Source organism: Sinocyclocheilus rhinocerous, unplaced genomic scaffold (genome assembly GCF_001515625.1).
Source record: "Sinocyclocheilus rhinocerous isolate Xijiao unplaced genomic scaffold, SAMN03320098_v1.1 scaffold271, whole genome shotgun sequence".
In the NCBI taxonomy this organism is placed as follows: domain Eukaryota; kingdom Metazoa; phylum Chordata; class Actinopteri; order Cypriniformes; family Cyprinidae; genus Sinocyclocheilus; species Sinocyclocheilus rhinocerous.
The window spans coordinates 2756867-2772001 of record NW_015657574.1 but is presented as its reverse complement, the minus strand read 5'-3'; the positions used below and the strand labels follow the sequence as shown (position 1 = coordinate 2772001).

Genomic DNA, 15135 nt, shown 5'->3' with positions numbered 1-15135 from the left:
TTGTTGCTCTTTTCTTAGTTTTGACTGCTTTTATTGTCCTCATTTGTAAGTCGCTTTGGATAAAAGCCTCTGCTAAATGTAAAATCCTAATGATTTTTTGCTACAAATATAGCCTACCGGTGCTACTTATGACTGTTTTTTTGGTCCAGGGTCACATATGATTTAAGACATTTCATTTTATTACATTTTATTATGTTTTCATTTTTGCTGAGTACAACCACCACCAAGACAAATGTAACTGAGGAATGTTTATTGATGTAATGTACAACTGAAATGGTATTATTGCAAATAAGCTCCAAGTCGGCATTTCACATAGGCTTGTTCAAAGGCAATGACAGGTGCGTACACAAAAATGTAAGCAGAAATGTACAAAGTGGTTGAAGGGAATGAAAAGGCTGGTTTATTACAGGCTGCACTCTTGCAGCTTCTTGTCAGCCTGCTTCAGGGAGACCCAGGTGTTCAGCATGGATGCTCGAAGTCTGGCCCAAACCAAATGGTCATTTAGACCAAGGATCTGAGCTGCGAACTGAGCAGCAGCTTCTGGAGAAAGAACCGTGGAGCAACCCAGACCTAAAAGAGTAAGAATGACAATGTTTCGTTTTACTGCACCGTACACTATCGTTCAAATGTTTGGGGTCAGTACAATTTACCAATAATAATATTATAATACAAATAAAAATAGAAGAACCCATTAAATTGCTCACAAGGGTCAGTTTGTTTGTTTGTGTTTAATGCCATGCGAGGTTCTGTGGCTATTTTCATGGCGAGAAAAATGTATGGCTAAGTTATACCAGGGCCCGTATTCATGAAAAATTTTAGTGCTAAGAGTTGCTCCTAGTAACAAAATTCTAAGAAAATTCTTATAAATGTGGGTGTTTCCTCTTAAAATTAAAGGAAAGTTAAATCCTAGTAAAGAAAAAAGTAATTCAGAAAGCATCTTAACATTTAAAAGAGGTCTTAAGGTCCAAAATTGTTAGGAGTACAGACAAGGACTTTTAAGAGGCTTAAGAGTTTCTTTAGCAGTGGAGAAAATGGACGAAACATTAAGAGGGAGAAGAAATGTGTTGCACAATGCATGACAGTGAGTTAATAAGACGCCATCACAACTTTCTATAAGCAAAGTGATAACACAAACAATTACAGCACTTTCAGAACCTTATTGTGTCACTGTTCATTTCCTGTCAAGTATGACAGCATGGTAAATAAAAAATAAAGAATACTGTAATTTCAAAGTGAAGGCTTATAATAGACCCTACTCTTAAAAGCGCTCTTTTATTTCCTTCTTGGACAACCAACCAATCACAGTCTTCAAAAGACTGTCATAGTTAGCAACGGGGTCAGCCCCGCATCCTCACTAAGATAAAAGTTTGTCTTTTCCTCACTGCTCTCAGATTGGTCCTGAATCACTTTTAAGCTAAGACTCCTATTTAGACATTTTTAAGCTAAATTAGGAGCTCTCTGAGAGGATTCTTAGAATCTTTAAGAATACAGGCCCAGGTTTTTTTACTACTTATTTTTGCTAAAATTCTAAAACTGTATTTGGCTTAACTTTGTTAAAATTCTCTTCAAAAAAGTTAACTGAATAAAAAAAAAAGGTCTCTCAGGATTCTCAGAAGGGTCAGTAAAGACATTTACAATATTACAAAGATTTCCACATCAAATAAACAGACTTTCTATTCATCAAAATATTATGAAAAAATGTATCACAGTTTTCACAAAATTAACCAACTGTTTTCAATTATAATATTAATTAAAAGTTTTATATTTTCAATTAAAATAGAAAAGTTATTTTAAATTGTAATACTATTTCATAATATTACTGTTTTTACTGTATTTTTGACTGACTCCATTGTAGTCTAATTACAAACAGATAATCATATGTTTAAAGAGATTTAATGACATTTAAATTGATCTGTACCGCTAGGCATGCGAAGAGATGACCAAATGTCCTGAGCACCCCAGTCGGGGGTAATAGGGGGACAGTTAATAACCGGATACGCAGTGTTTCCTGACATCACAGGACCCAAGCCATTACTTCTGCCTGCCACTGCAACAAAGATGGTGGGTACACCATCACCTGAGAATAAAAAAAAACTGATCGATTTAATTATGCAATAAACCTACTCTACACAGTGTTCTGGATTAAAATATTGAAGTTTAAAACATTAAAATTAACAGTAGTTTTTTTTTTTTTATCTGCAGAAAGGACATTCTGTTCTTAGTGTTAGTTGTGTTTGATCATACCCTCGTATTCAGCTTTGATGCGGAGTGTCTCATCAGGGCCTTTATGAGCAGAGGTGACTCTAAGGTGGCAGGGAATGCCATAAGAGCCACAAGCCTTACGGATCTTCTCACAGTGAGCCACATCTGAAGAAGAGCCCATTAGAACTACAACCCTTCCTTTTGCCTGTGACTCCAGAAGCAGCTATATACACACACAAACAGATTCTCATCAGTCACCAACACAAACAATTACAGCACTTTCAGAACCTTATTGTGTCACTGTTCATTTCCTGTCAAGTATGACAGCATGGTAAATAAAAAATAAAGAATACTGTAATTTCAAAGTGAAGGCTTATAATAGACCCTACTCTTAAAAGCGCTCTTTTATTTCCTTCTTGGACAACCAACCAATCACAGTCTTCAAAAGACTGTCATAGTTAGCAACGGGGTCAGCCCCGCATCCTCACTAAGATAAAAGTTTGTCTTTTCCTCACTGCTCTCAGATTGGTCCTGAATCACTTTTAAGCTAAGACTCCTATTTAGACATTTTTAAGCTAAATTAGGAGCTCTCTGAGAGGATTCTTAGAATCTTTAAGAATACAGGCCCAGGTCTTTTTACTACTTATTTTTGCTAAAATTCTAAAACTGTATTTGGCTTAACTTTGTTAAAATTCTCTTCAAAAAAGTTAACTGAATAAAAAAAAAAGGTCTCTCAGGATTCTCAGAAGGGTCAGTAAAGACATTTACAATATTACAAAGATTTCCACATCAAATAAACAGACTTTCTATTCATCAAAATATTATGAAAAAATGTATCACAGTTTTCACAAAATTAACCAACTGTTTTCAATTATAATATTAATTAAAAGTTTTATATTTTCAATTAAAATAGAAAAGTTATTTTAAATTGTAATACTATTTCATAATATTACTGTTTTTACTGTATTTTTGACTGACTCCATTGTAGTCTAATTACAAACAGATAATCATATGTTTAAAGAGATTTAATGACATTTAAATTGATCTGTACCGCTAGGCATGCGAAGAGATGACCAAATGTCCTGAGCACCCCAGTCGGGGGTAATAGGGGGACAGTTAATAACCGGATACGCAGTGTTTCCTGACATCACAGGACCCAAGCCATTACTTCTGCCTGCCACTGCAACAAAGATGGTGGGTACACCATCACCTGAGAATAAAAAAAAACTGATCGATTTAATTATGCAATAAACCTACTCTACACAGTGTTCTGGATTAAAATATTGAAGTTTAAAACATTAAAATTAACAGTAGTTTTTTTTTTTTTATCTGCAGAAAGGACATTCTGTTCTTAGTGTTAGTTGTGTTTGATCATACCCTCGTATTCAGCTTTGATGCGGAGTGTCTCATCAGGGCCTTTATGAGCAGAGGTGACTCTAAGGTGGCAGGGAATGCCATAAGAGCCACAAGCCTTACGGATCTTCTCACAGTGAGCCACATCTGAAGAAGAGCCCATTAGAACTACAACCCTTCCTTTTGCCTGTGACTCCAGAAGCAGCTATATACACACACAAACAGATTCTCATCAGTCACCAATGTTTCAGTTAGGATCCTCCACAAAAATAGCATTTTTGTGATATGAAGCATTGTGGTGTCACTGACAATAGCAAAACAACAACAATCATCTCTTTAGTCTATTACGAACCCTATCTAAAGTGAAAAGTTTTAGTCAGGAAAGCTGGGGAGATTCATTCAAACTTGGAAAAATGCATTTAGATGTTGTGAAAGACTTTACTAGAGGAAGAGGGATGGTGGGGTCATCACGGTGTTCAGAGGTTAATGGGGTGAAAGCCTGATAGCACAAGGTCACAGAGCTCTATATTAATGTTCAGCTTCTTGACGCGGGTTATAATAAAAGAAATTGACTGCAGTCAACTTTTAATACGTGAGAATCTTGTTTAAAGTCGTGATGAAGCAGACTAGAGGCAGATATTTTCTTCCATACTGTAACATACATGCAAGTGTAATGAATTATCAAAAAATAGGGCGGACACTTGGTTATATGATTGGTTGCAACAGATGAATCTGCAGGCAGATGAATGCAAGCTTTAAGGGGTGACATTTTAGCAGACTAAATGAAGAAAACTAAAAATGATATATTTAACTGTTCATTTGTGCATATGTTTGTATATGTATGTACACATGAATAGCTCAAAATAAGATCAACAACATGCATTTAAAAATGAGAAAAGGTGAATTTTAATGCTGACTTTGTGCAGTTTTAATATGAATATATATCCTTAAATTGCAGGAAGTGTAGAAATGTAACGGAACAAACAACAAAAACAATCATTTTGTAAAACATTGTACCTTGACTCGCTCTGCAACCCACTCAAAGTTTCTCTTCACCATCTGCATGGCCTCAGGAGTGACTTCTTTCAGGTCACGGTACACCTTCACAAAGAACACCATGTTAAACAGAGTCATACTCCTATAGATCACACTAGAGTTTGGTTAATTCTCTGTTATCAGCATGTTTCTGGAAAGATCATGATCATAACAGAAGGATATCTGCTTCCTCAGAATTAATACCAAACTCTCAGTTAACTCTGCTAGTTTTACTCCAGTAAAGAAATGGTGTAAATCCTTTTCATGCCTGACATGTATAAGTGTTTGGTTATTTACCTGTTTGTCTTTCTGCTGGCTGCGATCCCCAGCAGGCCAGAGCCTCCACGAGTCGTTGTCAATCACATCAGCCAACACAATCTCTTTAGTGGTCACATTCACACCAAATTCAATCTAAAATTAAAGTTTATGGCCATTAAACATTTACTGTAGGGGTCAATAGTAGCAAATGTCACTACCACCAGTTACACTAACAGAAACTACCTTCAAAAGTGTTAGCCCAATACACTTAGGTTTCTTACTTTCATATCCACCAGCGTGCAGTCCTGTGTGGCCCAAGCCTTCTCCAGGACTTCAAAAATGGCCACCGTGCTTTTGCTCATGATGTCCACCTCACAGCGGCCAATAGTCAAACCTGCCAGCTCAAAACCAGCTGCCAAAAGCTGCTCCTCTGACCACTGAGGGTCATTATTGGCATCATCCTGAACAAAGAACAATGGAAGAGAAACTGAGGGCATCAATATGGGAAATGGCATGACATTACTTTGAAATATCATGGATGACAAAACCTTCTCCACAACTTTTTCTAAATAACAAAACCTCACCTTAAAGAACATCTCCATTTTTAGAGGAGAGAAGCGGTAGCCCTCTTTGACCCCAGGGTTGCGTTTGAGGAAGGAGCCTGTGGCTATCCGTCTGCAGACCCACTCAATGGGTATCATTTCACATCGAGACGCCACAAAAGCAGTCTCAGAATGCTGCCTGACAAATGCCGTCTTAAACCCTGAAAGAAAGTGGTAGAGTCATGATTAGCATTACTGTGTGCATCCTATTAGAAATGGCTAAATTATTTGTCTAGTACATTAATGGCATTTTCCAGCAGAGTATATCACAGCAGCCATATCACCCTGCAGCCCAAGACTGGTTACCCACTGAAGCTAAGCAGGGTTGAGCCTGGTCAGTACCTGGATGGGAGACCTCCTGGGAAAACTAGGTTGCTGCTGGAAGAGGTGTTAGTGAGGCCAGCAGGGGGTGCTAACCCTGTGGTCTGTGTGGGTCCTAACACCCCAGTGTAGTGACGGGGACACTATACTGACAAAAAGCACCGTCTTTCGGATGAGATGTTAAACCGAAGTCCTGAGGGATATGCCGGTCTCAAATTTTCATGTTGCGATTAGTTGCTAATGCTTTTATCACGGTATACGGTATTATCACGATATTGAAATTAAGTTAAAAAAAAGTGCTGTCATAATACAGTATAACAGGTTTAATAACTTTTTTCTTATAACAAAAATAACTGAACATTTAAATGCAATAAAGCAATACACAGCATACAGCAGGGTTGTGCATTTTGACCAGTTTATGGGGAAAGTATTCTTAAAATGCATTCAAAATTCTGAATTATTTGTAATATATAATTATTCACGGTATTTAGAAGTGCCCATGATAACAATATCGTGCATATTCATTACCGTGATATATCACATTACCGAATACCGGCACAAGTCTAGTCCTGACTCTCTGTGGTCATTAAAAATCCCAGGATCTCCTTCTAAAAAAAGAGTAGGGGTGTAACCCCGGTAGACTTGTGCCGGTATTGGGTAATGCGATATATCACGGTAATGAATATGCACAATATTGTTATCGTGGGCACTTCGTTCTGGCGCAATATGGCTGCCGTCGCATCATCCAGGTGGATGCTGCACACTGGTGGTGGATGAGGAGATTCCCCCTTCTATGTAAAGCGATTTGAGTGCGCAGAAAAGCGTTATATAAATGTAAGGAATTATTATTATTATATTAAAGGGGTCCTATTATGCTTTTTCACTTTTTAAATTTTAGTCAGTGTGTAGTGTGTATGTTTGGGCATAAAAAAAGATCTAGAAAGTTACAAATCTCAAAGTCCACTCCAATGGCTTCATCACTCTGTCTCCTCTCCACCAATAAGCTGGTTTGTGGTGGGCGTTCTGGCGCAATACGGCTGCCGTCGCATCATCCAGGTGGATGCTGCACACAGGTGGTGGTGGATGAGGAGATTCCCCCTTCTATGTAAAGCGCTTTGAGTGCCCAGAAAAGCGCTATATAAATGTAAGGAATTATTATTATTACAGTGATATACTGACACTGACTGTGCAGTATAATAGCCTGAAAACAGCAAGCATGTGTGTAATATTCAGTTTAATTAAAGGAAGCATGGCTGTCACAAGGCAGTCATTTCCCCAGAGTAAAACCTTCACCAGGAGCTGCACATGGTGTACACACCAACTTTAATTCACTAAAATTGCAGAGGTTGTGGCAATTATTTTAAAAGTAAATGCCCTCTAGGGACCTCTTGCAACACTGAATTTGGGCCTACCTCATGAATGTCTCCAACTAGATTTAATAAAAAACCTGTTTGAGCACTATAACATTGTTGAATTTTTATTCAATAAACATCATGTGATTGTGGACCAACACTACTTGCTTGCCTGTTTACAGTACAGTACATAATCATTTTGAATGAATATTATTTGTGCAAATAAATTAAACAGCTTGCCCAAAGATTAAATAAAAATTTATCAACAGAAAGGAAATCTCACCAGCATCCTGTAAAAGTTTGAACACACAGCTGGTGGTCATGTTGGCAATAGCTGCTTTGCCCTCCATCTGATCCTTCCGAACCGCATTGCCCGCTGTGATCTGATCTTTAGACTGGACCAGAACATGACCCGGCTCATCCACAAGCTCAAAGATCTGCTTGGTCTTACCCTCGTTCAGTTTTTGACCTAGTTTCAGTTCTACAAATATAAGCCAAGGCAACAATAAACATTAATAGATGTCAATGTATGTGACTTTGAGATGTAAATCACTGCAAATTATAGTGAACAAGCACATATGGGTCTATGACATTGTGCTTTTTTGTTCTTAATTTTTGCAATACGTAGTTGGTAAATCTATTTAATATTATATTGATATAATTATATGTAATACTAATATTTGGGGGGCGGGGAAGTACACCGAATCAAAATCAGTGTGGCATAACCGACACATGGAAGACATTTTTTCAGAAATTTGTATTTTTTTATTAGACTAATTTATTTTTAAATGTCACATACCTTATCTTGTTATGAAAAGACATGTTGTGTTGAGGACAAATGGACTAAGCCTAGGGGAAAACTTGTCACGTGATTTAAACTAGATTTAAAAGATTTCTACTTTATTTTTACAGAATTGACATTGACCCATATTCTGATTTAGCTTGGCTGAAAATACTTATACTACCATATTACCTCTAGTAATGTTACTAATTCTGTTTGAAAAAAAGAGCTGAAGTATTTTTTCCCGCCGTATGGGTGCATTTTATTCACTGCGTAATTGCACAGTGGTAAAACATGGTGAAGAGAGAAATAATCAAGCAAACAAATAAAACCAAACTTACCTGTTGTGTTCGACATCGTTGTTGAGCTTCGTTTATCCTGCAAATATAATTAGAAACTTGATTATTCTGTGTCGCTGGGTTTCAGGCAAACGTTTCAAGAAGTATATTTGGACTTCAGAGAAAGGCTGATATAAAGTGCGTCGCGGAGGAGTGAGACCAGAGTGAGACTCAACTCATCTATTTTCCCAAGAGCAACGCGTTACGACACTCTGCCGATTCATAAACGCCAATCAGAGTAATGCCATCTTCACCACGTGGGCAAAGTCTCAATCTGCATACTTTAAAAGACAAAAGACTTATCTATTGATATTATTTAGAAGCAAACAATCATCCTAAACCTTTGCAAACTACATTGAAGTTAGGGCGCGTTGCGCAAGACATTGATCGCATTCGTCACAATTTACCTACCAGACTTTGTACGTTTTAAGTTATTGATTGGACAAAACTTGCTATTTTTTCCCCAAAAAACTTTACTATTTTTTCATCTCCTGTAACTTTGACTTCAAAGCTGGAGTTTTTGTTCATTTGAGCAATTGTGTTGCCAGAACCTCCGCCGCATGTTCCGCTGTGTGAGGAAACACGTGCTTCGAGTGACTCCAGCCAGCGTGGAAATACACGCTAACACCACAAACCCATTCAGCTCGCCTCGGAGAGGAGGACATGGAGTTTGAGGAGTCGGGCATTGGCGAGGAATGCGGGGTGTTCGGCTGTGTGGCAGCGGGAGAATGGCCAACACAACTGGAGGTCGCGCAGATTTTGACACTTGGACTTGTTGCTTTGCAGCACAGGTAAAGTTGTTTGTTTGAGACTATTACTATAGAACAAACATATTAAGATCATATTAAATAAAAAAAATTTAACTTGGTTTGCTGGTTTCCCAACCTGGCTAGGCTGTTTTGTTGGATTTTAAAGGGGGTGAGGTGGGTGACCATTGTAAACCAGCTAAGACCCGCAAAGCATCTTAGAGTGGTTTTAAAAGTTTTTTCAGCAGGGATCTGTTTGACCTAATTTGCATCTCACCTAGAGACTAAGCAAGTAAATAGTGTTTAAATCAGTTTTTTTTTCATCCTGGTGTTTAGACACGAGGACCACCCACACCTGACCCCAGTCAATCTGGGTAGTCCAATATTCAAAAAGCTTTATCTTAATCATTACCTTTTACAAATCTTAACAGATTGTACGTTACTGTACCACATTTAGAAATAGATTTTTTTCATTTTTTTGCATATTTATTATTTTATGTTAATATTGTCTTTTTGGAATTTTAAAGCATATAGAATACATTATGTCACATATGATTAATATATCCCTACTGGGGATGTCTAAGCGTGCTTGTTTTAGCTTTTCTCCCAGTCTGATCAGGCTGATTTTTGAGGGGTTTTGGGTAGTTTTCAGATGGCCTGGCTGAAAGGCCAGTTTACTCCAGCTAAGACCAGCAAATAATCTCTAGGCTGGTTTAAGTTGTTTTTTCAGCATGGATCTCCTTGTGGTTGGAAATCTTCCCTGTTAGAAAACACTGACATTAAACGAACCCCTTGTTTCACAATGGTTTGCATGGAATGCAAACTAATAATGTAGTGCTCTTTATCATGAACATGCATAATTCACTTATGCCGAGTTCACACTGCACGATTTTAGCCCGATTTTTCACTCGCCGACAGGTTTTGCGAAATCGCCGACAGGGGAGGAGTTATATGAAACGTAGTTTGCGGACCAGTGTTGCCAAATCCGCGATTTCCGCCGGTTGTTTTTTATGTCAGCAGGTTGAAGCGACCCCAATAACGTGATATTTAGGCCCTGGAATGTGAATTGTACCAGGTGAACCCTGCCAAAAAAATGTGTATTTTACCCCCCCCGAACGCGATTTTTACTGGGGACTCTCTCGAAAGCAATTGGGCTATTTTCAGGCTTGTTTTGAGTAGTAATTGGGCGGGTTTTGTAGCGAAAACCTGGCAACCCTGCACCAGACAGAGCTGTCGGCGATTCTTCCTATTGTGAAGTCATGCAATGTGAAACCCCCTGTCGCCGATCCATCGTGCAGTGTGAACACAGCAACAACTGAATGCTACCCCAGATAGTCAAGCAATGTGAAAACAACAGCGATCCGACGAGTTTGAAAATCGTGCAGTGTGAACTCGGCATTAGGTGCAACTTTTGTAATCGCCTGCTCTATTCTCTTACTGTACATAGTACTACAAATGCTGATATAGCTCATAGTTAAAACTCGCGTGCAATAGTGGTTTGCAATACCCTGCAGCTATGCAGTTGAATCACAGATCAATAGACTTCCATTGTCCTGCTGTCTCACCGATTGTCCAGACGTGATTGCATTAGATGCCATTGAACACACAGAGGTGATCTCCATGATCGGAATGTATTGATCCTCCTCTTCTTTGCATTGGAAGTCTATATTCTCAGACCAGTCTGTGCTGCTTTCTCCATCATCGGTGCTCTGATGAAACTGTTTACAAAGCAAACGATCCCCTAAACACAAGATATAGTGTTATATGGGTCAAAGAACGTTGTTCACTGACAATTTCTTAATATGCTACTTTTGTCAAAAAACTATAATAATAGAGACTGTATTTTATAATTAGCCTAATATATTTTCAGTAATCAATATATTTTCTTTTATTATAGTGTAATGGCTCTTAGTTCCATCCTGATTCCCTTTCTTTTGACATTCAGATGACAGAAAAGTTCAGGATTGTTCGCCACTGTTGTATTGTATAAAAAATTAAATCATTTTCATCTGTTTTGAAATGCTGTCCATGTATCCTATGAATGTGTTCTTGTTCCTGTCTTGATTCTATTAGTCAAACTGAAGTCACAAGATTAACTCACACCTGAGTCTCACTCTGCTCATTACAAATTTGAGTAATAATGAAAAACCTTCATCTGCAGCTTTCCTCTTTCTTCCTTTGGTAGCCGCTGCATGCTCTCCACTTGTGCATGATGGGTCACTGCTATCTACATTGGAAATGTATGCACACATATTGAGACAAACACAAAACGTTTCATTTAAAAGGATAAGTCAGTGGTTCTCAACCTGTGGGCCATGAGCAAAAAATAGTGTCACTACCAGCAGAAGAAGAAACAATACTAAGTGCAAATAATAAACTGCAACATTGAGTAATTAGTATAACAAAAGAAATAGGCCTTCTTGTTTAAGGGAGAAAAATGCTTCCCATATCTTGTGATGCTGACGTCAGAGGCTTTGTATCATTTTACAAATTTGTCTGTCAGAAAATGCAACATGGACTGTGGTTGCATCATCCTCAAACATTCCCTCATTTTCAAAAACCATGAACAAAACATTGCCAGTTAAAATAAAATATAACTTGGACTACAATAAATATGGATTCAAGAACTGAATCAGTGTATTGATGCAGTGTATTATTGTCTTAAAAATATATTTTTTTAAAAATCCAGTGTTACATGTTTGTTTTTAATTTTAAGAACTTTTTTCACTTTTTCATTTAGTTTACTTTTATGATAAAAAAAATGTGGTCATGCTTTGGGCCACCACATGATATCTAATGTAAAATCTGATGCAAAGCCAGGTGAGAACCACTGGTGTAATTAATTTTATTACCTGGGATCCTTCTGTACTTATGACTGTCGTCGTATATGACAGCTGTGATGGAGTCAGAGGAGACATGCTGTTCATATTCTATCTGAGGGCTGCCAGTTGACCTCACAATCGTGGCATTCATTTCAGGCATCCCATATTCAACATTTGACACTTCTTCTGGTCTTGTTAAAATGCCTTCGGTCTCGACTTGGTTCTGAAAGACCCTTGCAGAAATGGCAGGAGATCTCAAAATGGCCTCATCTATGGGTGGCTGGTCATATCTAACCGCAACAATGTCATTGTCCTCCTGTGGAAGTCCACACATGGAGTGCTCCTCAAATGATGGTGGAGTAAACATCCTAGAGTTTCTCAGTAAATTATTTGTGTCAGAAAACTTGGCATAGCTCAGTCGACTTCTAGGAGGCTTGGACAAAAGGGCATCCAGCTGTTCGTAAAATCTCATGACACGGCTAGGATCTCCGATATCGGCTTTTCCTCTCTGCAGAGAGCGGTAGAGGTACTTCAGGTTTTTGTACTTGGTGCGACACTGTTTCCAGTCCCTTTCCACACCCTGCTGAAGAAGCCTTCGTGAAATCTGCACGAATATGTCTTTGTTTCTGGTTGAGCCCTGTAGCTGTCGCTGAATCCCTTCTTCGGCCCAGATCTGAAGCAGTGCGGCCACCTCTTCCTCACTCCAGTTTCTGCCCGAGTCGTGCACTGTGATTATGTTCATTTCGTTTGTAGCTGCTGCTGTTGTCGCTGAAGCAGAAACCAGTTTTTAGAGTTTTTTTTTAAAAAGCTGAAGATGTTGAAACAACATTGAACATTTCCGTTTAGATCAGAACTCACCTGTCTCTCTTGCAATCAGTGGATGAGTGGCGGCATTCATTATTGTTTGCATCTCTGCCAGACTTTCATCTTAAAGAAAGGCATGAAGATGCAGGAGGTGAACTTAATGGCGAACTTGAACCATCACCGTTTTGTTGTAATTAATAACACAAATCTTACCGTCATCAATCTTAATAACCTGTTCTTCGACAGGTTCACGCCTCATGGCCAACTGGTCCCTGTCTGGTACGTTCCTAGATGACTCGTCCTCTTCAAATCCACCATCAATGTCTTTGCCCTGCATTATAGCATCAAGCTCAGCAAAGAACCTTATCGGCCGGCCTTGACTCTTGCTGACTTTGTAGTCATATTTCATGTTCTTGTATTTGGTTCGGCACTGTCTCCAGTCTCGCACCACGCCATGCTGCCGTTCCAGCCGACGTGCCATCTCCTGGAAGATGGCCTTGTTTCTGTGGGAGCGTTGGAGCTGTTTGTGAACCTCCTTGTCGGCCCAAACTGTTAGGAGAGCCCGAACCTCCTTGTCAGACCAGTGCCTTCCTCCTTCCAGTCCTAGAAGTAAATTGGTTCTTGCTTAAAAACAGGTTTGGCAACATTAGTATTTAATATAAACAATAGGGGCTGGATTTATACACCCACCAGGTGGGTTTTTAAAATCCACCAGGTTTTTAGACTTTTTGATTACAAGGCCCTCCATAGACCACAACAAAATTCAGCCCCATGACTTTTCCAGTTGTTTGTGATTTTTTTCTGAAAGAGAATTTAAGGATAAGAATGTTTTAAAAAATATTTTTTACTCACAATTTCGACCCACTGAATTGTTTGTGTTTGACATGGCTAGAAAAAATGTATTCAATAAAAAATGCCCATGGAGTAAGATATACGTTTTTCAAGACAATGTAAGTCCTGTTTTGAAATATGTTGTTGACGGGAATTAACATAAGAATTATCCGGATTTTTTTTATTTTATAGTTTTGGCATTTTTAGTTGTTTTGTCATTTAAGTCATTTAGAGGCCGCCTAGTGGGCCCTGCCCCCTGGTTGAAAACCATTGTTGTTGTTGTAGAGTGAAAGTTACTTTTTTAAAATTATTTAATTGTATATTATTTATTTATATTATTGTAATTGTTTAATTATGCAAGCTACATATAAAATATCAAAAGAGAGCAAATATCCAATTGTAACACGAATGCTTCATCCAAAAATGTTGTATCTTTGTTAATCTTGTGATTGTTACCTTCCTGAAGAGCTGGCAGTGAAGCAGGCTCCTCTCTTCTGGCAGCCGTCGGCTCTTCATCTGCCACGTAAGGCCTTTGGGTCGGCGGCCTGCTATCTGCAGAAGAGTGTTTGTAGGCGGTCTGCGTAGGCCTCCAGTCTGGAAGAGCCATGCTCCTACTCTGGGCCTTACAGTCAAGCCAGTCCCTACACACCCCAAGCTCTCTCAGACGGCTTGAGATGGCCTCATACTTGGCCCTGCTTTCTTCCTCTTCCCAGGCTTGTCTCTCCCTCCACACGGAAAGCAGAGCTTTCACTTCCTCCCCTCTCCAGTGTCCAACTGTGTCCCTCTGCCTCTTGTCCTCCCCAGCATGCCTTCGTTGGTCTGTTTCAGGCTCCATGTTTCTAAGCTTGCCTAGAAATGGCTTCTGTTTGTTCATCTCTGCCTTTAACCTCTCTGCTCCCCCTCCCTGTTGACTTCAAGCTCAGTATCCAAGGCAACCAGACGACTGAGCCAGTTAGGAACAGTCACGTGACAGAGAACAGCCACATGACTGGCTTAAGCTGCGTGCGCGGGGGGGAGGGCCATGGAGAAATGTGAGAAGTGGCTTGGCAAATGAGCTGCACTTGCTGTGTCGATCTTACTCAATAAGACACGTGGAAAAGGCTCAGAGGTGTTTGGCTGTGCTAACATGTCTATTTTTAATGTATTTTGTGGTTATTTAGTCACATCTTTGTGATGAACTGTATGCTTTTCCTCATGCTTTCTGTCTCCTTTTCTCTCCCCCTCTTTCTCATTGTCATTCTCTGGCTAACGCTTCACATAAACCAGTTTGATCTGCTTTAGTCACACTCTGTGCAGTCATTCACTCATAAAAACAGTTTTGGCTTGATTTTGTTGGCGTAAAATAGCAAAGGGGAAGAATGGGAGGGACACGTGTTCTATTCAGACTAGTCTCGCAAAGACATGTTTTCTAATGTTTACATGTTTTCTTAACCATCTTCAAGAAACGACTAAAAACACACCTGTTCCACCTTTATTTGACCCTCTAACTCTAGCACTTTCTTATTCTATTTTAATTCTACTTTATCTATATTTATCTTCTTTTTTTTATTATTTTTTTTAAAAAAACAAAACAAAAAAAAACACTAGCTTTCTATTTTTTTCTATTCTATCTACTTGTTTTTCTTTGTGCGTGTGTGTGCATATGCATGTGTGTGTGTGTATAATATATATATGTATGTGTATATATATA

At 38.9% G+C, this 15135-nt stretch overlaps 2 protein-coding genes across 2 annotated transcripts in view; one reads left to right on the top strand and one right to left on the bottom strand.

Annotated features, from left to right (window-relative positions):
- Positions 1-228: 228 nt before the first annotated feature.
- Positions 229-14285, bottom strand: LOC107721365 (uncharacterized). Its single transcript, XM_016529346.1, has 15 exons — positions 13902-14285; positions 12828-13217; positions 12669-12737; positions 11841-12578; positions 11138-11215; positions 10554-10729; positions 8246-8282; positions 7407-7604; positions 5433-5611; positions 5130-5309; positions 4888-5001; positions 4573-4656; positions 3580-3760; positions 3254-3412; positions 229-570 (listed from the first exon to the last, which is right to left on the bottom strand). The coding sequence occupies exons 1-15, from the start codon at positions 14278-14280 to the stop codon at positions 404-406; spliced, it is 3129 nt and encodes a 1042-aa protein (XP_016384832.1). The 5' UTR covers positions 14281-14285; the 3' UTR covers positions 229-403.
- LOC107721366 (amidophosphoribosyltransferase-like) overlaps positions 8879-15135 on the top strand; it is a 10573-nt gene continuing 4316 nt past the window's right edge. The window contains exon 1 of the mRNA XM_016529347.1: positions 8879-9033. Coding sequence (XP_016384833.1) covers positions 8906-9033 — 128 coding nt within the window. The 5' untranslated portion in view covers positions 8879-8905. The remainder of the gene's footprint in view (positions 9034-15135) is intronic.